The sequence below is a fragment of the Hemicordylus capensis genome, chromosome 1, assembly GCF_027244095.1.
Source record: "Hemicordylus capensis ecotype Gifberg chromosome 1, rHemCap1.1.pri, whole genome shotgun sequence".
Lineage (NCBI taxonomy): Eukaryota > Metazoa > Chordata > Lepidosauria > Squamata > Cordylidae > Hemicordylus > Hemicordylus capensis.
Genome location: NC_069657.1, coordinates 84,315,722 through 84,337,205, shown reverse-complemented (window position 1 = coordinate 84,337,205; position 21,484 = coordinate 84,315,722). Strand labels below are relative to the sequence as shown.

The following is a 21,484-nucleotide window of genomic DNA, read 5'->3' as shown; positions in this document are numbered from 1 at the left end:
CCCTGCCCCTTGCATCTGACATCAAATACAGGGGGCGGCACTGGGGGATGCACTTTGTGCGTGCGATGGAGGGGACACAGCCAAGATTTGTCCCCTGGCCCCTGGGGGTCTCGCTATGCCCCTGTGCTGCGGGTCTGTCTAGACAATCCTGAGCTAGATGGACCAATGGTCTGACTCGATATAAGGGAGCTTCCTATGTTCCTATGACTTGGAATCAGCTTGGGAATTTGCACAAACTGGAGTGGAAATCCAATTGAGAGAATGGATAATGTTGGACTGATTAGAGAGGAGAAGATACATTAAAGTACAGTCATCCCTCGCCAATCGCATGGGTTCCGTTCCGGCAAAACCTCACAGTTGGCAAATTTGCAGTTGGCGAGCAATTAAAATCAATGGGAAACAGGGGATTAGGGGAACTGTGGTTGCAAAAAGACTGAAAAATCAAAGAAAAATTACAATAAATTACTCGGAATTCCTTAAAAACTAGATGAACTAGATGAATTCCTTAAAAACTAGATGGACCAAGGGTCTGTGTGACTCTGAATAAGGCAGCTTCCTGTGTTCCTATGACACTATTACCTTTATTTTTCTGCATTAGCTGCCCCTCTGCCATTTCCTTCTTCATTCTCTCTCTCCTATTCTCTGCTGTGGAGTTCTTGAAGAAATCTCTTTTCAGTTTTGCCTTCACAGGAGTCCTATTCAAGCATTATGTTGTATGTGTGCACAAGTGTCTGTACACAGTACATATTTTTGTGTGAATAACTGTACATGTGTTCATTTTTAAAATGAGCCTAGGCACTGCCTCCTCAAATGCAAGGTGCTGATAGGATGTGTACTACTGTATGTGCTGAACATGAGTTTACAGATCTATATGTGTGTACACTGTACACAGCTGGATGTGTGCTGAATATAAAACATGTGACTAGGGCTAGAGAACTATGCTTTAGTTCTCTACTTTAAACTTCCTGGAGAGGTGGGGGAAATGATTTCACTACTGACTTGCCAATTATTTTTGTTCTTTAATTAAAATATTACTGTGCATTTCAGTGCTGATGTATACATGCCTTTTGAATAATATTTTTTTAAAAAATCTCTTTCCTCAAAGTAACAGCAATGGCAAACAGGAGAAAGGATGGATGGGTCTTCCAAAGAGGGGAAGTTTTGTTTTTAATTAGGAAAGAGGCTATCTGATTGCAGCACTCTGCAGATTTGGTAGCTGCAGCATCAGTTGCCTGCCCTTGGGTGGGCCATGACCTCATTTGTTGCTGGTGACTAGAGCAGCACAGGCATTCTCAGCACAACAGGAGGACATCATGGTAATGCTTCCACCACTATTCTCCTCCTCCTAACACTCTAGGTTTTTGCACAAGAGACTGATTCTTCCAAGTAGGTGGCAGCCGTTTCTCCCCAAAATCTGTCCCTGTGGGCTCTTTTTGCTCACTCAGCCTGTCTGAAGTCTTTCTTTTGGAGTCTGTGTCTGTTCTCTTCCTTCATTTTGCTTGTCATCTATCACACCGTCTTCTCCTTGGGACTCACTGGCAGGTCTCTATATTCACAGATTGCTCCCTACAAATACACAGAGATACTTCTAAAAGAAAAAGCCTCCTCCTTCTTCTTTGGAATTTAGATAATGCACAGTTGCCACAGAATAGGACTAATGCTACTATAGTATTAACACAAAAATAATGTTTTTGCTGTTGCCTAGGGACAACCTGATTGGCATGCTCATTCAGAAACACCCTGACTACTAGTAGGTCTGATTCCTAGAAGAAAGAAAATTTAGGTTGCCAAGTTGGTCTATTAGAAAAAATCTAAACTCTAGTTGTAGTAGAATACCTGCATCTACTACCTACCTGTAGTAGAATACCTGCTACTGCTTTTTATGTTGGAACTCCCTTTTCACAGAGGCAATACAACCACCAGCTGCCTGTGAGAAGGAGGAAAAGGAAAAGCCAGCAAGGTTAATGTTGTTTAGTGTTCTATAGATATATATCTCATGATGTCTGCAAACTGCCTTGAGGTCTTTAGACTGTATAAATATTATTATTATTATTATTATTATTATTATTATTATTAATTTGATTTGTATACCACCCTTCCAAATATGAAGAATGATAAAACAAATATAAATATGAAGAATGATAAAACAAATCTCTGTTCCCTTTGTTGGGACACTATATAAAACTGATACTCAATTTTACCATGAAATGATAATGAACTGGAGTCTTCAATTCCCTTTTGATTTGTGATCTCTTTTTTAAATCTTTGGTAGGTGACAGTTCGTTCTTTCTGCGCACCTGGCTAATGACTCCTTTGCATATCCCCGAGACCCCTGCAGAGTATCGTTATAACATGGCACATTCGGCCACTCACAACGTCATTGAGCGAACATTCAGGACAATTCGATCCCGGTTTCGTTGCCTGGATGGGTCAAAGGGCACCCTGCAGTACTCTCCAGAGAAGGCCAGCCACATCATCCTGGCCTGCTGTGTGCTTCATAACATCTCTCTGGACCATGGGCTGGATGTGTGGTCTTCTTCAACAATGGGACAGATGGAACAGCCAGAGGAAGAATATGAGCATATGGAATCGCTTGACTCTGAAGCCTATCAAGTTCGCCAGGAGTTATTACTCACGCATTTTAGCTAATGTAATGAGACACACTGATTTAAGACAAACTGTGTAGGCAGATTTTCCTTTAAAATACAACAAAAGAAAGGTGTAGAGAAAGGATTGCTTATAGGAGCTATGGGTGAAACCGTCATGTTGTGTTTGGGGAATATTTTTCATTTAATAGACTATCTTGGTTTTGCTGTGCAAGTTGCATCTGAGTCACTGAATGCTCAGTATTTCAGTACATGGTTTTTTAATGTTCAAATGTATTGGATGAAAGTTCATCAAAGACACTAATAAAAGATTAGAGAGGATGTTTGTCCTGGTAAAATGTTGTTATATTTTTAAGCACTGCATTGCAAAATATAATAAGATCTTGTGTACAGTGTAATCACATCCTAAACAATTGTGTTTAGATTACTAACTGAAATTCATTGCAGGGTTAACTTGTACAAAAGTTACATAAGTGAAAAACTACATAAAGATGCCTTTTTTTCAGTCACATAATTTACCATTCTTGTTCAAATTTATTAGTCTCATAGCAAATGCATTTGTGTAAAAGAATGGCTCATGATCCTTTTTCATGTGCAAAATAACAATCCTTGTGCTGGAGTATACTAGATTTCTCAAAGGGCATATAAAAGTATTTACAGATGCAAAAGTGGGATAGGAGCCCCAAAACAGGAACACTGATTTGAAATGTCAAGTATAACCATTAATGAACTCACCTGTATCAGTTTGAAAAGTTTATAACTGTATTTAAGTTAGTTTTCCATGGCACATATAGGAGATCTGTACTGTTAACATACACAGCAGAGAGCTTATCACAGTTTATCTCAGCTGAAAGCTTTTTGGAGCACAGTCTCAAACTTTGTTATAATGAGCCTCCCCAAGTTAATTGAATCTTTTGTACTTCCAGCGTACTGTACAACAAAATGAATATATTTCCTTGGCAGCTCCTGGAATTCTTGTTTCATCCACAAAGACAGATGAAAGGAATTCTTTGTGGAATTCTTTTTCATCCACAAAGACATTATAAAAAGAAGCAGCAGAAAACTATATGGTATTGCTGTATCCTTACAGTCCATAAAGGAGAAGCCCAGAGAAGCAGAATATTTATCGAAAAAACAAGTTTGCTTCATTGTCAGCATAAGAGAAGATACTGTCCCAATAATATTACCATGATATAGATGGGTGTATAGATGGTGTATTATTTATTTATGCCGAAACTAATTTGCATTTTATTTATTCGACAGATTTGTTTATTTTCCCCTCCTTCTCTGCCCTCCCATGTGATCGGATCCAGAGTAAAATCCGGGCAATCCGGGCAGCACATTTGAAATCCGTGTAAATCTGGGTGGAATTTAGCAGCCTGGTGGAGGAGCCAAAATCCGGGGACTACCCTAAATTCCAAGGGACATGGCAACCCTGTCTTGAGTCCCTGCACCATCTTGGAAGGCATACACAGTGCTGGGCAATGTAGCCCTTCCCAATGCTTTTCTCTTAGCACTCTTGAGAGGGCCCTGTCTTTCTTAAAGGGTCCTCCCAGCACTGAGAAAAGCGCAGTACTGTGCAGAGGTCAGCAGAGTGGGAAATGATTCTCACATTGAAGGGTTTGGGGTTTTTTTTTGCCAAAGTGGCCCCCACTTGAAAAATAATGAAGATCATCGTGCTAGACTGTGACAGACTAGCAAAATCCCTGTCATAATTATTATGACAGGCAGGATGGAGGAGAGCCTGTATATTGTAAAAATGCCATAAAGGCTGTGCAACAGGCAGGTAAAAAGCATGTTTTGCTTTATAGACACATGAAATGTTGAAGGGAACTGTGGATGTACCTGTATGTGCATCAAAATAACTGCTTGCTTAGAGACATAGCTATGAAATGCCTCTGCAAGAGCCAGCACACCATAGTGGTTAGAGTGTTGGACTAGGAACAGGAAGACCTGAGTTTGAATCCCCATTCAACCATGAAACTCACTGGGTGACTCTGGGACAGCCATGTAGCTCTCAGCCTAACCTACCTCACAGGGTTACCGTGAGGATAAAAATAACCATGTTCCTTGCTTTGAGCTTCTTGGAGGAAGAACGGGATATAAGTGTTTTTAAAAATAATAATAATAATTGCCACACCATCTGGTCAATGTCTTCCCTTTGATATGTTTATTGTTTTAAAGATGTGTATCAGAATAATCTGGGCCAAGCTCCATCTTTCACCTGGAATGCACACCCTCCCTTTTCCTTTCCTGCCTCCTTTTCCTTTCCACCCAGCCCCACCCTTCTGATTAATTGCAAAAGACCACTTTGAAGAGATACCAGAGGCTTTTGCTATTCAAGGACAATGGGTTTTTTTGGTGGTTTTTGTGATAGAACACTGGACCTGGCAGAGGGAAGGCCTCTGTGGGGGATGGACTTGGAGATACAATACAGAAGAGGGGTACAAATGGGGGGGGCACTGAAAAGTAGAAGAGCAGATACACTGAACCCCAGGAATGATGCAAGGAAGAAGCTGAGACTCTTCACTTTGCCAAGCTGTGGGCTCCAGAGAGGGACCCCCTACCTTTTTTTGGAAACCGTACCCAAAATATCAAAGCATCTACAGCCTAGCAGTTGCCCTGGTAAGATATGTAAAATGTACTCTGCTTTAATCTATCCTCATCCATCTCTCCCCCACGCCCCACTTTTATTTTCCCCTTCCTGATTCTGGGTAGTTGGACTGTGAGCTGGCTAATTATAACCATCATCATAACTGCTTTTTATTACACTTTTCTTTATTTCTTCTAAATAAATGCATAAAGGAATTTGGTGTGTGTTTTTTGTGTTTCTCTCAAAAATCACCAACACAAACCTGGAATTGGCAAGGCAGTGCTAGACTCCTAGTCCATCTGTAGAGCATGTGCAGACTACAGAGCATGATGGGTGTAGCACAACATCCACCATGAGTGCTTGCTGCCTGTACTTTACCTTTACCTTTTCCTTACCGCCTTCATTTAGTAAAGCTTTTGAAGCGGCAGGATACCTCCCTGCCACCCCTTCCCCCAGTCGTCGGCAAAAGGCTTCACAAAGCCTTTTGTGCATGCGCATGTCATACACGTCACGTCTCTGTGACACGCATGTGCACATGACACGGAGATGTGACATGCGCACGTGCAAAAGGCCTTGTGAAGCCTTTTGCTGATGACTGGGGGAAGGGGCGGCAGGGAGGTATCCTGCCGCCCCAAAAGCTTTACTGAACGAATGCGCCGGCAGGGGAAACACGACGGGGGGGGAGTACACCCTCCCCCACCCTTAAAGAGCCCCACACACCAGTGCCGGACCGCCAGACCGCGGTTCCATGCACATCCCTATCAGGAAGTGTGTTCCAAAGCCTCGGGGCAGCAATGGAGAAGGTCCGTCCCAGATTAGCCACCAGATCAGCCGGTGGCAACATATGACAGAAAAGGAAAGCTACATTCTGGGGAAGCCATTGGAGTGGGGGCTAGGTCTGAGCCATGTAACTGGTGACCCATTTCTTTGAAGGGAGCAGAGGTAGCCCAGTCTTTGGGTGCCTGAGGTGAAGCACCAAATGCCACCTTACCCTGCTCCCCTACAGGCTTGTGGGAGGAAGAGAGATTGCTAGCAGCCTCTCTTCCTCGCCCCACTTTCATTTAAAAGCCTGCAAAAGTTGGGATTTGAGTTCCCAATTCAATTTTTTGCAGGCTCCAAAGGGTGTGTGGGGGTGGGTGGGAAGAAGAGGGTGCTGGCAGCCTTCCCTCCTCACCCTATGCTCCTTTCAAAGCTTGAAAAATGGAGACAGAGGCTGCTGTAGTAGTGGCAGTGGTGGCTAGCAGACAGTGCCTGTATGAAATGCAGCTCATTTGGGAGGAAGGAGACAGGGATAGGAGACACAACCCAGTGGGGGACAGGCAGATGGTGTAGCACCTTGGTGGCAGTGCCCACCCCACATGTACCAGACTGAGATACTCACTGCTCCCCATGCTTACTGCCTTAGGCAACTTTCATTTAGTCTTACTCTGCCAAATAGGCCAGCCCGGTTTGTCCCCGTGCCCCATCAACAGTACTACTGAATACAACCTGCTTGCTTTTTCTCCTAGAACTCAATCTTATCTACATAGGCTCTTCCTGGTTCCATTTCTTAGTCCACTTAGACCCTGCAGTATAACATAAGACAGAAAGTTTCAAGCTATTTATTATACAGAGGAAATGACAATTTCAAAAACTTGACTCTGTTCCCAAATTTTCTTTTGTAAAAATAGGTAAAGTAATTGTGTGACCATACTTGTTTGCCATAATCCAATTCAAAAGCATGCAATAATGGTAGGAAGATCATGTAGGGGCGTATCTAAGGAAAATAGCGCCTAGGGCAAGTACTGAAATTGCGCCCCTGTCCAAACATCTGACACCCATCTTTCAGATAACCCTACCATAATATCAGCTCAAAAATACAAGTCCAGACACTTTCAAGAGAAACAGGTTGTAAGCAATACACGCATACACACATATAACCACACATGTTGCACATATGTGCCAGTCGCCTTCCCAAGGAAATGCAGCACATCCATGTGCTGGGCATGCTTCCATAGAACTAAGCAGTGAAAGCTCTCTTTAGCAAAGGCTCTGCCCCTCAGCACACCTCACTACAAGTTGCTGCCTCCAATAAATTCAGGGATGGATTTTTTTTCTGTCCAAACAGCCTTCGCCTTCAAGGGAGATGGCTGCAATGGGAAATCCTAGGGGCCACAAACAATCTGAAATTATCCAGCAGCTTACAATAGGCTTGGATCCAGCAGCCTGATCAGGAAGAAGATGGAAGTTGCAACTAGCCACAGAACAGCAAAACAGTGTGATATTCGAATCAGAAAAATGGTGTGAGTGAGAGAGAGTGAGTGAGAGTGAGTGAGAGAGAAAGAGAGAGAGAGAGAATTTATAACAATGATCTACCAATTTTCTGTGTCTGCCACACTGCAAAGGTTTGGTAAAAGGTTGCCCCTGCCCCATTCCCTCAAGTTTCTAGGTCTAAAGGTAAAAGCAAAACAAAAAAACCAATTCTATTGCCCACATATTCCATTTCCTATCTGTCACTGTGACAGATACTAAGGTAGTAAAAGCATATGGCCTGTGGTAGTGTGTATTGGATGGAAAACATCAGCCACCTTCATAGCATTACAACCCTTTCAAAAGTGAGCTCTGCCATAAATGAACCAAGCAGGCACACAAATATGGTGCCTTGAATAAGTTACACCTCCCTTGTTCAATACAGAGGCAGGCAACAGGCAGACTGGACAGTAAATTTTATGTCAAGTTTATCAAATGCACTAGTCAATCAGAATCACAGCATGACTATTCAATGTGTCATTTAAAAACAACTGTGTTGCAAGTAAAAAGGGAGTTGCATTGGTTTTTTAAAAAAAGTCATTCTAAAATATAACTTTTTTAGAAGGCAAGGAAACTTGAGCAAATCTACTTGGGATGTGTACAGGCAATAAAAACCTGAGTACAACTCAGCTAAATTGAAGAGAATAATTTGCAGCACATTAACCACTTATTTCAAAAGACAAGCCATTTTATCAATATGGTAAGACTGCACAACACAGGGATGGCAATACATTGCAAATGCAACATTTCTGGGTGTGAATTCTTAAAACAGTTTTATTATGTTTTAAAGCACCACACAAGTTAAAGGCAGGCACTTTCCAAGTTTGAAATCCCACAAACCTTATAATCAGATTGCTTGACAAATATGCAGATAAAGATAGAGCTCTGTATAGATAATTAAACAGCATGCGAGTGAATATTTCCATTTTATTCCTTGCCTCTCCCCCCCACCCTTCAGTTTTGCCAGCTTGCAAGGTATTAAACCAACATTGTCTTTTTAAGGGATGTTTTGTCCACTTACTCTTGTGCCATTTATATGTTTTTTAAATGCTCAGGTCCCCTGCCAACAACTTTGCATTTTTCTGACTCCCGAGATCAGGGACAAATCTAGACTTAGGTCTCGCAGAGGCCATTTGAGCATGTGCGGTGGCCATTTTTGTTTTCAGCAGCCTTTTATTAATTATTATTATTATTATTATTATTATTTTAATCTGCGAATTTGGGAGGGGGTGGAGGCAGCATAGCACTGCCCCCCCCCAGTGGCACCTAGGGCACATACCCTGGTTGCCCCCCCAGTTTCACCTATGGGAAGATGTATGCCTTGACACTGAATGATTGTGCCACCTGTCAGTTTATCCAACTGCCAGGTAAGCAACTGTGCTAATATATATGCTAAAGTGAGAAGCCAGACTGAGAAAAAAAACTGATTAGGTATGAGAGGGCCTTATGAAACAGACATTTGCATGTCAGAGATCATTGCTTAAGCAGGTGATGTGGGATCTTAATGAAACACCCATCTCTAATTATGTTGCATTGTGATTATGATGCAGGAGTTGCAGCAGCTCCTGGTGAGATCGTAGCAGAATTGTCAGTGACAATGAACACTAACAATAATGGAAAGTTAGAAAATGAAAAAGCCTAAAGGAAACCTAAGTCTAAATTATGTACTGAAACAAGAACTTTCATACCTAGCCTCCCAGAACAGATTATTTCATATTATTTTAAAGACTGTTCCATGTTATTGTGTCTACTTTGGTGTCGGAGAAAACATACACCTGCATTGTCATGTGTAAGATCATATATATATTTCATTATGCATGCAATATTTGTATCTTTATTTTAAACCTATTCCACTTCCCATCACTTGGATGTTGAGAAGCTGTGTTCAACAGTAGATTTCTGACGTGACTATCTAGCAAGAATAGGCATGTGCATAGTAATTGGGCAAAAAACCCCAACTTCACATATACAATGATGGGATCTGAGCTGTTGGTGACTAACCAGGAGAGAGATCTTGGAGTCATGGTGGACAGCTCACTGAAAGTGCTGACTCAGTGCGTGGCAGCTGTCAAAAAGGCCAGTTCCATGCTAGGGATCATTAGGAAGGGGACTGAAAATAAAAATGCTAATATCATTCCTTATACAAATCTATGGTGCGGCCACATCTGGAGTACTGTGTAGTTTTGGTCTTAAGAAGGATATTGTAGAACTGGAAAAGGTACAAAAGAAGGCAACCAAGATGATCAGGAGCTTGGAGCACCTTCCTTCTGAGGCTAGGCTACAGCATCTGGGGATCTTTACTTTGGAAAAGAGGAGACTAAGGGAAGACATGATCAAAGTGTATGAAATTATTCATGGAGTGGAGAGGGTGTACAGTTTTTTTCTCACTCACAACACTAGAAACAGGGGTCATCCCATGAAACTGAAGGTTGGGAAATTTAAGACTGACAAGAGGAAGTACTTTTTCACACAGTGCATAATTAATCTATGGAATTCTTTGCCATGGGATTTGGTGATTGCCACCAGCTTGGACAGCTTTAAAAGGAGTTTAGACAAATTCATGGAGAACAGGTCTATCAGTGACTACTAGTCTGGTGGCTGTGGGCTACCTCCAGCCTCAGGAGCATGATGCCTTTCTATACCAGTTGCAGGAGAGCAACAGCAAGAGGGAGGGCTCTTTGTGGGCTCCCCAGAGGCATCTGATGGGCCACTATGTGAAACAGGATGCTGGACTAGATAGGCCACCTTGTGCCTGATCCAGCAGGGCTGTTCTTATGTTCTTAGTACTAACAAAGAGTGGGATATTGCTGTAAGAAACACAAATTCTATGGGTGACTGTCTAAATTCAAGCAGTACCAACCACTAGTGAACATGTGAATTCCAAATTGAAGCCTTTATCATCACCTACCTTTTAAATTATTCATGAACTTATTTAAGTTTGTTTCTTGCTTTTATATCTATTGCATGTTAATTGGTTCATTATTTGCATAGACCCCCATGACCCTTAAAGGATATGAGCTTGTGATATGAGTTCTGAGATAAGTACAAACTAGCTCCTTTTTTGCTACTCTGCTCACAAGGTGGAGCTGAGCCACCTAATGATGCAGCGGGGAAGCAACCTGCCTAGAGAGCAGGAGGCTGTTGGTTCGAATCCCCGCTGGTGAGTTTCCCGGAATATGGGAAACTCCTATTATCGGGCAGCAGCAATACAGGGAGGTGCTGAAAGGCATCACACACTGTGTGGGAGAAGGCAATGGTAAACCCCTCCTGTATTCTACCATAGAAAACCACGGCTCTGTGGTTACCAGGAGTCGACACCAACTTGATGGAACAACCTTTCCTTTTCACAAGGTGGACTGGTTTAGGAGCTAAGAATGTATCAGCAATTTTGACTGATTCTGATTCTGGAAATGGACATTATCCTCCATTTCTGCTTTGAGACACAAGAGACAGGGAATAAAAAGATAATTCCCTGTCTTTTTAATCTGGAAGACATTATTGGAGTCATGTGCCAAGGTTTCAGGTTTAGGAGGAAACTTCCTGTTTCAAGTATAGTAAACATTCCTGTAGAAACAAATATCTCAACTGGCCAGATGAGTCAAGGGCCAAAGAGAAGCAACAGTAAGAGATTAGTCTTGTCTGCTGACCTCATAAATTTGAATGGTTCCAATTAATGAACTGCTTTTTGTAGCCAAATAAAATCACCAAGCAATCACACCATTACCCAGTTTCCATCCCTTCTGAGTGCAAAAGGCCTCCCTCCCACTTTGCTGTGCCCAGCCTCATGCCAGCTAATTTAAGTAGCACAGGTGCTGTGGTTGAAGTCTCAAATTCTTGAGACATCTGCCTCGCTTTCCCCAGTTGTGTTGCAGCACCATGACACAGGAAGAAATCTGAAATTGTTGGAAGAAGTGGGTGTGATTTTTCAGGTTATTCCTAGGAAGTGTGTGAGAGAGTGCAGATAGGTTTTACTGAGTATTCAAATAAAAATAATATCATAAGAACAGCCCAGCTGGATCAGGCACAAGGCCAATCTAGTCCAGCATCCTGTTTCACACAGTGGCCCACCAGATGCCTCTAGAGAGCCCACAGGAAAAAGGTATGTGCATGCCCTCTTGCCTGCTGTCGCTCCCCTGTTGATCCTTTCACAGAACATTTTGGATGTGTTTCAGTATAGCAGTGAAACAGCATTAAGTGTCTTTATTAATTTCTCTTCATGAAATATTTCAGTTGAACTACTTGGCTACTTGAAAAACTGAGATACAGCATGGGAAATTAATTCAGATTTTTTTCTTTTTACTAAATATATAGGTCAAACAGCACACAAAATCAGATCACAATCTGTTCAGTGCATCAAGAAAATGTGTACAGTAAAACTTAGAGAGAAATTATGCAAATTTTATGCAAATGAAAAAAAATGTATCAGAAGGTTTTCTGGAAACTTTCCCAAATTCAAATTTTTCCGGGAAACCCACATCTCTGCCTTCACCTGGACAACACTTCACATGAGCACTGCCACCTCCAGTGTTTTCACTCTCCTTCTGGAAAGAGGAAGTGGAGGAGTTGAATGCTAAGGACATCATAAGTAAAGCATCCCCGGCACAATATTCCTCTGCTTACTCTCGCCAGGAGTCCACACCAACTCAATGGCACACTTTACTTTACTTACTCTTCTGGAAGAACGAGAATGGAGAGGCCAGGAGAGCGGGTGGAATCTATGTAGAGTGGGACCCAGCATGGGCCTGATGCCAGTGGCACCCAGGGACAGCAAGCTGGCACATCCCAAGGTTTACTTTGTTGCCATATACAGGTTGGACAATTGCAACCACTCCCCACTCACTCATCTCATAGCACAGCATAATGTGAGAGTGCTAGAGCATGGAAGAGGGACCATGGAGGTCAGGTCTATCAATGGCTACTAGTCTGGTGGCTTTGGGCCACCTACAGTTTCAGTGTCAAGATGCCTGTAAATACCAGTTGCAGGGGAGCAACAGCAAGATGACCTCAGCTGTGGCCTGAGGGCCTTCCAGAGGCATCTGGTGGGCTGTTGTGGGAAAGAGGATGCTAGACTAGGTAGGTGTTGGGCCTGATCACACAGGGCAATTCTTATGATCAAGCAGCAGTGGTGATGCCCTGGTCCTGGAAACCAAAAAGGCTTAAAATAAAAAGAGAAACAAAAATTCTCAGTAACATATAAGAACAGCCCTGCTGGATCAGGCCCAAGGCCCATCTAGTCCAGCATCCTGTTTCACACAGTGGCCCACCAGATGCCGCTGGAAGCCTACAGGCAGGAATTAAGAGCATGCCCTCTCTCCTGCTGTTACTCCCCTACAACTGGTACTCAGAGGCATCCTGCCTTTGAGGCTGGAGGTGGCCTATAGCCCTCTGACTAGTAGCCATTAATAGACCTCTCCTCCATGAAGTTAGCCAAACCCCTCTTAAAGCCATCCAGGTTGTTGGCTGTCACCACATCTTGTGGCAGAGAATTCCACAAGTTGATTATGCGTTGTGTGAAAAAGTACTTCCATTTGTTGGTCCTAACTTTCCTGGCCATAGATTTCATGGGATGACCCCTGGTTCTAGTGTTATGTGAGAAGGAGAAGAATTTCTCTCTATTCATTTCTCTACACCATGCATGATTTTATAGACCTCTATCATGTCTCCCCGCAGTCGTCTTTTTTCTAAACTAAATAGCCCCAGGTGTTGTAGCCTTGTCTCATAAGAAAGGTGCTCTAGGCCCCTGATCATCTTGGTTGCCCTCTTCTGCACTTTCTCAAGTTCTACAATGTCCTTTTTTAGATGTGGTGACCAGAATTATACACAGTACTCCAGGAGTGGCCGAAACATAGTTTTGTATAAGGGCATTATAATATTAGCAGTTTTATTTTCAATCCCCTTCCTAATGATCCCTAGCATGGAATTAGACTTTTCCACAGCTGCCACACATTGAGTCGACACTTTCAACGAGTTGTGCAACACAACCCCAAGATCCCTCTCCTGGTCCGTCACCGACAGCTCGCATCCCATCAGCATATACTTGAAGTTGGGGTTTTTCATCCCAATGTGCATCACTTTACACTTGCCAACACTGAAGCACATTTGCCATTCTGTCGCCCACTCACTCAGTTTGGAGAGATGCTTTTGGAGCTCCTTACAATCCGTTTTGGGTTTCAGTACCCGAAAGTTTGGTATCATCTACAAAGTTGGCCACCTCACTGCTTACCCCTAATTCATGATCATTTGTGAATAAATTAAAAAGCAATACAGATCCCTGAGGGAACTCACTTCTTACTTCCCTCCATTGTGAAAACTCTCCATTTATACCTACCCTGTTTCCTGTCTTTCAACCAGTTAGCAATCCACACATGTACTTGTCCCCTTATCCCATGACTGCTGAGTTTTCTCAGGAGTCTTTGATGAGGAACTTTGTCAAAAGCTTTTTGGAAGTCCAGGTAGACTATGTCACCTGGATCACCTTGATCCACATACTTGTTGACACTCTCAAAGAAGTCCAAAAGGTTGGTGAGGCATGATTTACCTTTGTAGAAGCCATGCTGGTTCTCTCCCAGCATGGCCTGTTCTTTTATGTGCTTTACAATTTTATCCTTGAGGATGCTCTCCATCAATTTGCCTGGGAAAGACATTAAGCTAATCGGCCTGTAATTTCCTGAATCGCCCCTGGATCCCTTTTGAAAATCAGTCTCACATTTGCTACTTTCCAGGACTCCAGTACACAGCCCAATTGCAGGGATAAGTTATATATTTTAGCAAGGAGGTCAGCAATTTCACTTTTGAGTTCTTTGAGGACTCTTGGATGGATGCCATCCAGCCCTGGAGATCTGCTAGTTTTCAGTTTTTCCAGACAGTTTAGAACATCATCTCTTGTCATTTATATCTGGCTCAGTTCTTTAGCCTCTATCCCCAAAAAGCCTGGTTCAGTAACAGGTATATGCTCAGTATCCTCTGCCATGAAGATGGACGCAAAGAACTCATTGAGCTTCTCTGCAACCTCCATATCCTCCTTAATAATCCCTTTCACTCTCTCATTGTCTAATGGTCTATCTCCCTCCCTGGCAGTTTTCCTGCTTCTTATGTATTTAAACAAGTTTTTGATATTCCCCTTGATGCTTTTAGCTAAGTATTCCTCAAACTTTCTTTTCACCTCCCTTATTGCCACCTTGCATTTCTTTTCCCAGTTTGTTTTCCTTTCTGTTCTCTTCATTCGGACAGGCCTTCCAATTTCAGAAGCAAGTTTTCTTCCCGTTGATTGCTTCCTTGATGTTACCTGTTATCCATGCTGGTATCCTCCTGGACTTAGTGGTACCTTTCCTCCTTTTGGGTATACAATCTAACTGGGCTTCTAGTATTGTAATTTTGAGTAAACTCCATGCATTCTGGAGTGAAGTGACTCTCCTGATTTTCCCTTTCAGCCTTCTTTTCACCGTACTCCTCATTTTGGAGAAGTTTCCTCTTCTGAAACTCAAAGTGTCTGTGTTAGACTTCCTTGGTGATTCTCTCCCCACATGTATGCTGAATTTGATCCCACTATGGTCACTGTTCCCTACATCACGTACCAGGTCCAGGGTGTCACTCAGGATTAAGTCCAAGGTCGCCTTCTCTCTGGTTGGTTCCAAGACCAACTGTTCTAAGGCACAGTCATTCAACATATCTATAAATCTGACATCTCTGTCATTACCTGACTGTGAGTTTACCCATTCTATGTGTGGGTAATTGAAGTCACCCATTATTACTGCTCTGCCTCTCCTTGAAGCGTCCGATTTCCTGCTACAACACCAAGTCACTGTCAGCATTTTGATCCGGAGGGCAATAGCACGTGGGCAATAACACGTCCCCATTAGCTTTCAGGCCTTGAAACCCCACAGGGTTTCTGTGGAGGACTCTGGTCCTGCTAGGTTTTCTAGCTTGTTAGATTCTATCCCTTCTTTAACAGACAGTGCTACTTCACCTCCCAGGTACCCCTGCTGCCCATCCTTTCTATAGAGTTTATATCCAGGCAGCGGCGGAGCAGGACCACCAGTGGCCTGTGTGCAGCCGCAGCAGCCACCCCACTGACCCCGCCCCCTGCGTCTGACATCAGATGCGGGCTCCTCAAGGCTCTGTTCAGGAGTTAAATGAAGGCTGCTTTCGCAGTGCCGGCCTAAGTAGCTCCTGACAGGGCTGCAGCCTTAGTTTAGCTCCCAAAGGGGCTGTGCAGCCCCCACCTCAGGGAGCTAAACTAGCACCCCCACGTCTGACATCAGACACGGGGGGCATGTCGGGGCCATGAGGCACGGCCCAGGTTCTTTGAACCCATTCGCCCAATGATAGCTCCGCCTCTGTATCCAGGGCTAACAGTGTCCCACTGGTTCTCACTGTTCCACCATGTTTCTGTTATGCCCACTATATCTATTTCTATGTTAGCAACCATATTCCTTACTACTACAAAAGTTGGAAGGCTACTCTGGGAAGAGCAGACACAGCTGGGAAGCTGAGAAGCTGAGCAAGCCCTTCTAAACATCTAGCCTTTTCCACTTCAAACAAACTAAGAGGGGAGTTTTGCAGGGGCCGTTTCTCTCTAAGGGGAAGGTCTTAGTCTCTCTATCTCTGTGTGTGTTACTTGTTAGGGTTAAGATATCACAGGGCTAGGAGTTCTTAGGGTTACCTAAAGGCAGTGTTTACTTAGTAGTGGGGGTGGAGTCAGCTAGGGCTGGGAGGGGCCCCACATTCCTTCCTTTGCCTCACATCCTGTGTGACAGTTGGAAGCCTACTCTACATATGAGGTGTAGGCCCGAGAACATAGCGAACAGGGATAGCAAACAGGACGTAGGAGTTTTGCAGGAGTTTAGCGGGAAGTGTGCGGGGGAGCCTGGAACAAGCCCCCGCGATCACAAGGATCACAAGGAGCCTGGTGGAGAAGAGAACGTAAGTACATATCCCTCCCTCGTATCCCTCATATTCTTGGGAAAGGCTGTTTGGACAGTTAAATAGCTGACCATTACAGCTGAGACCTATCCTAATAAACTATCTAATAAATGGACAATAAGCTCCCTAAATACTGTAAAGAGCCAACTAAAACAGTAGGAAGATAGAAGGTCAGCAGGGTAAGGGGCACTTCCCAGTGTATTGCACAGAGTGCCACATGTATGACTATTTGCCCCATGGGCAGAAGTCATTGGTGTGTGCTCAGTGCAAGGAGCTCCTGGCTCTCAGGGAACAAATCCGTTCCCCCGAGACCAAGGTGGCGGATCTGGAGAAGCTCAGAGAGACAGAGAGGCATGTGGACGAGACCTTCAGGGATGTGATAGAGGCATCCCACTCCAGGGCTGGTAGCAACTCTGCTGTCAGGGAGAATAAAGGTCTTGGGCGAGGAGGACATCGGTCTGAGGAAGAGGGAAATGCTCCTTTAGAAGGGACCCCTTCCGTGGATGATGAGCCCATATCCTCTCACACAGGGGATACTCCTCTGGGGGGTGGGGGCCTCCTTGTAGTTGGTGATTCGATCATTAGGGAGATAGAGAGATGGGTTTGTGACCCACGTGTTGACCGCACGGTGACTTGCCTGCCTGGTGTGGAGGTTGTGGACATTACGCAGCGTCTAGACAGGCTCCTAGGCAGTGCTGGGGAGGAGACAGCTGTTGTGGTGCACGTTGGCACCAACGATGTGGGGAAATGCAGTCAGGAGGTCCTGGAAGCCAAATTTAGGCTGATAGGTAGCATTTTGAAATCCAGGACCCCCAAGGTAGCATTCTCAGAAATGCTACCTGTTCCACGTGCAAGTACAGTGAGACAGGGAGAGCTGAGGGGTTTCAATGCGTGGATGAGACATTGGTGCCAGGAGGAGGGGTTTAGATTTGTTAGGCACTGGGACACATTTTGGGGCAAGCAAGGCCTGTACAAAAGGGACAAGCTGCACTTGAACCAAGATGGAACCAGACTGCTGGCGCTTAAAATCAAAAAGGTTGCAGAGCAGCTTTTAAAATGACGCCTGGGGAAGAGTCACCAGGAGCTGGGCAGTATCCGGTTCGGCAAATGCCTTCCTTTAAAGTGCGAGGGTGCAAAGAATTCAAATAAAACAGATGGGGATGGAGCAGAACTGCATAAAGAGCAGATGGGAGGCTGTGCCAGCAGGTCAAAGAGTCAAAAGAATAGCATACATCAGGGAAGAGATTCAGTGTATAGGTGCTTGTATTCCAATGCCAGAAGCTTCCGAGCCAAGATGGGTGAGCTGGAGTGCTTGGTTGCTAACGCAGAAATAGACATAGTGGGCATAACAGAAACATGGTGGAACAGTGAGAACCAGTGGGACACTGTTATCCCTGGGTATAAACTCTATAGGAAGGACAGGGAGGGGCACCTTGGAGGAGGGGTAGCACTGTATGTTAGAGAAGGGATAGAATCTAACAAGCTAGAAAACCTAAATGGACTGGAGTCCTCCACAGAAACCCTGTGGGTGACTATACAAGGCCGGAAAGGAATCGTGCTACTGGGGACGTGCTATCGCCCTCCGGATCAAAATGCTGACAGTGACTGGGAGATGCAGGAGGAAATCAGGGAGGCGTCAAGGAGAGGCAGGGCTGTAATTATGGGAGATTTCAACTACCCACACACAGACTGGGTAAATTCACATTCAAGTCAGGAAAAAGAGGTCAAATTTCTAGATACGTTGAATGACTGTGCCTTAGAACAGTTGGTCTTGGAACCAACCAGAGAGAAGGTGACCTTGGACTTAATCCTGAGTGACACCCTGGACCTGGTACGTGATGTAGGGAACAGTGACCATAGTGGGATCAAATTCAGCATACATGTGGGGAGAGAATCACCAAGGAAGTCTAACACAGACACTTTGAGTTTCAGAAGAGGAAACTTCTCCAAAATGAGGAGTACGGTGAAAAGAAGGCTGAAAGGGAAAATCAGGAGAGTCACTTCACTCCAGAATGCATGGAGTTTACTCAAAATTACAATACTAGAAGCCCAGTTAGATTGTATACCCAAAAGGAGGAAAGGTACCACTAAGTCCAGGAGGATACCAGCATGGATAACAGGTAACATCAAGGAAGCAATCAACGGGAAGAAAACTTGCTTCTGAAATTGGAAGGCCTGTCCGAATGAAGAGAACAGAAAGGAAAACAAACTGGGAAAAGAAATGCAAGGTGGCAATAAGGGAGGTGAAAAGAAAGTTTGAGGAATACTTAGCTAAAAGCATCAAGGGGAATATCAAAAACTTGTTTAAATACATAAGAAGCAGGAAAACTGCCAGGGAGGGAGATAGACCATTAGACAATGAGAGAGTGAAAGGGATTATTAAGGAGGATATGGAGGTTGCAGAGAAGCTCAATGAGTTCTTTGCGTCCATCTTCATGGCAGAGGATACTGAGCATATACCTGTTACTGAACCAGGCTTTTTGGGGATAGAGGCTAAAGAACTGAGCCAGATATAAATGACAAGAGATGATGTTCTAAACTGTCTGGAAAAACTGAAAACTAGCAGATCTCCAGGGCTGGATGGCATCCATCCAAGAGTCCTCAAAGAACTCAAAAGTGAAATTGCTGACCTCCTTGCTAAAATATATAACTTATCCCTGCAATTGGGCTGTGTACTGGAGTCCTGGAAAGTAGCAAATGTGAGACTGATTTTCAAAAGGGATCCAGGGGCGATTCAGGAAATTACAGGCCGATTAGCTTAATGTCTTTCCCAGGCAAATTGATGGAGAGCATCCTCAAGGATAAAATTGTAAAGCACATAAAAGAACAGGCCATGCTGGGAGAGAACCAGCATGGCTTCTACAAAGGTAAATCATGCCTCACCAACCTTTTGGACTTCTTTGAGAGTGTCAACAAGTATGTGGATCAAGGTGATCCAGGTGACATAGTCTACCTGGACTTCCAAAAAGCTTTTGACAAAGTTCCTCATCAAAGACTCCTGAGAAAACTCAGCAGTCATGGGATAAGGGGACAAGTACATGTGTGGATTGCTAACTGGTTGAAAGACAGGAAACAGGGTAGGTATAAATGGAGAGTTTTCACAATGGAGGGAAGTAAGAAGTGAGTTCCCTCAGGGATCTGTATTGCTTTTTAATTTATTCACAAATGATCATGAATTAGGGGTAAGCAGTGAGGTGGCCAACTTTGTAGATGATACCAAACTTTCGGGTACTGAAACCCAAAACGGATTGTAAGGAGCTCCAAAAGCATCTCTCCAAACTGGGAGAGTGGGCGACAAAATGACAAATGCGGTTCAATGTTAGCAAGTGTAAAGTGATGCACATTGGGACGAAAAACCCCAACTTCAAGTATATGCTGATGGGATCCGAGCTGTCGATGACGGACCAGGAGAGGGATCTTGGGGTTGTGGTTGACAGCTCGTTGAAAGTATCGACTCAATGTGCGGCAGCTGTGAAAAAGGCAAATTCCATGCTAGGGATCATCAGAAAGGGGATTGAAAATAAAACGGCTAACATTATAATGCCCTTATACAAAACTATGGTGCGACCACACTTGGAGTACTGCGTACCATTCTGGTTACCATATCTTAAAAAGGACATTGTAGAACTGGAGAAGGTACAGAAGAGGGCAACCAAGATGATCAGGGGCCTAGAGCACCTTTCTTATGAGGCAAGACTACAGCACCTGGGGCTTTTTAGTTTAGAAAAAAGACGACTGCGGGGAGACATGATAGAGGTCTATAAAATCATGCATGGCGTGGAGAAAGTGGAGAGAGAGAGAGATTCTTTTCCCTCTCACACAACACTAGAACCAGGGGTCACTCCATGAAATTGATTGCCAGGAGGTCTAGGACCAACAAACGGAAGTACTTTTTCACACAATGCGTGATCCACTTGTGGAACTCTCTGCCACAGGATGTGGTGACAGCCGACAACCTGGATGGCTTTAAAAGGGGTTTGGATGACTTCATGGAGGAGAGGTCTATCAATGGCTACTAGTCGGAGGGCTGTGGACCACCTCCAGCCTCGGGGGCGGGGTGCCTCTGAGTACCAGTTGCGGGGGAGTAATGGCAGGAGAGAGGGCACGCCCTCAACTCCTGTCTGAGGCTTCCAGCGGCATCTGGTGGTCCACTGTGCGAAACAGGATGGGCCTTGGGCCTGATCCAGCAGGGTTGTTCTCATGTTCTTATGTAAATATCTGCATGCCACTTTTGAACAAAAGTGCCCAAAGCCAGAAAATAAAAGATGTTTCCCTGTTCCCCAAAAGCTCACAGTCTAAAAAGAAACATAAAACAGTATCAGCAACAGCCAGATTTGCTATGCTGAGGTTGGATAGATGGTACAGAGTTCACAGATCACATTCCCAGCAACGCAACCTCGTGGTTTGTTCCTTTTTGAGAAAGTATTTTTAACAACAAACAAACAAGAAGTCTAAAGCGGTTTCAGAGTCAAATACAGCAGCACCCCAGTTTGTCCATTAGGAAGCTGTGTTCCTTCCAGAAAAGGAAAATTGGCAGAATTTCTCCCACCTCCGCCCCCTTTGACGAAATGCTTTACGTGTCCAAAATGATAAAAACCGTAAGGCGCTCATAGGATGCCAGAACTACATTCTGCCGCCCGACACAAACAAGGGGCACAGACCGCAGCTGCCCCTTTGTAAAGGTGCGCTGATAAGTACCCTGCTGCTACTACACCGGCTCTCCTCCGAAAACGCCACACCCAGGCAAGCTAGCGCCGGCGGAAAGCCGCACTGAACAGGTTGTGTCTCATCATACTCGCGAGACATCCGGGCTCTTCGAGCGTTGTTTTGTTCCTCTCCACCCCACCCCCCCCGCACCTGCCATCGCGTTATGTCACGGCACCGAAACACAGGAACTGCGCTGCCTCTTTAGGGGGGAGGAGCGAGCAGCAGCCTGGCTGGGAAGAGTCCGGGTGAGTCTCCCTTTAATCTCCCCCAAGGCGCGTCACGGCAGCGCGGGAAGGAGACCCCGGGGGACTGCGTTGCCGGGGCGGGGGGCAGGGAGGAGCAAGCCGCGGCCCGGAAGACCGGAGAG

The 21,484-nt window shown here is 44.5% G+C and overlaps 2 protein-coding genes and 1 long non-coding RNA gene across 6 annotated transcripts in view; 2 read left to right on the top strand and 1 right to left on the bottom strand.

Moving 5' to 3' along the window:
- The window catches only part of HARBI1 (harbinger transposase derived 1), a 12,291-nt gene extending 9,364 nt beyond the window's left edge, over positions 1-2,927 (top strand). For all 3 annotated transcript variants that reach the window (XM_053275651.1, XM_053275656.1, XM_053275642.1), the window contains exon 3: positions 2,273-2,927. In XM_053275651.1, the coding sequence (XP_053131626.1) occupies positions 2,273-2,649 (377 nt within the window). In that variant the 3' untranslated portion in view covers positions 2,650-2,927. The remainder of the gene's footprint in view (positions 1-2,272) is intronic.
- Positions 1,000-21,238, bottom strand: LOC128336300 (uncharacterized). The gene is made up of 4 exons (XR_008311901.1): positions 21,109-21,238; positions 6,688-6,764; positions 1,854-1,927; positions 1,000-1,566 (listed from the first exon to the last, which is right to left on the bottom strand). It is a non-coding gene; the product is annotated as an uncharacterized LOC128336300 (long non-coding RNA).
- The window catches only part of ATG13 (autophagy related 13), a 55,425-nt gene continuing 55,174 nt past the window's right edge, over positions 21,234-21,484 (top strand). Inside the window, exon 1 of one of the 2 annotated variants that reach the window (XM_053275472.1) lies at positions 21,234-21,362. The gene's annotated coding sequence lies outside the window, so the exon portion shown is untranslated. The other variant, XM_053275535.1, reaches the window with a different exon arrangement.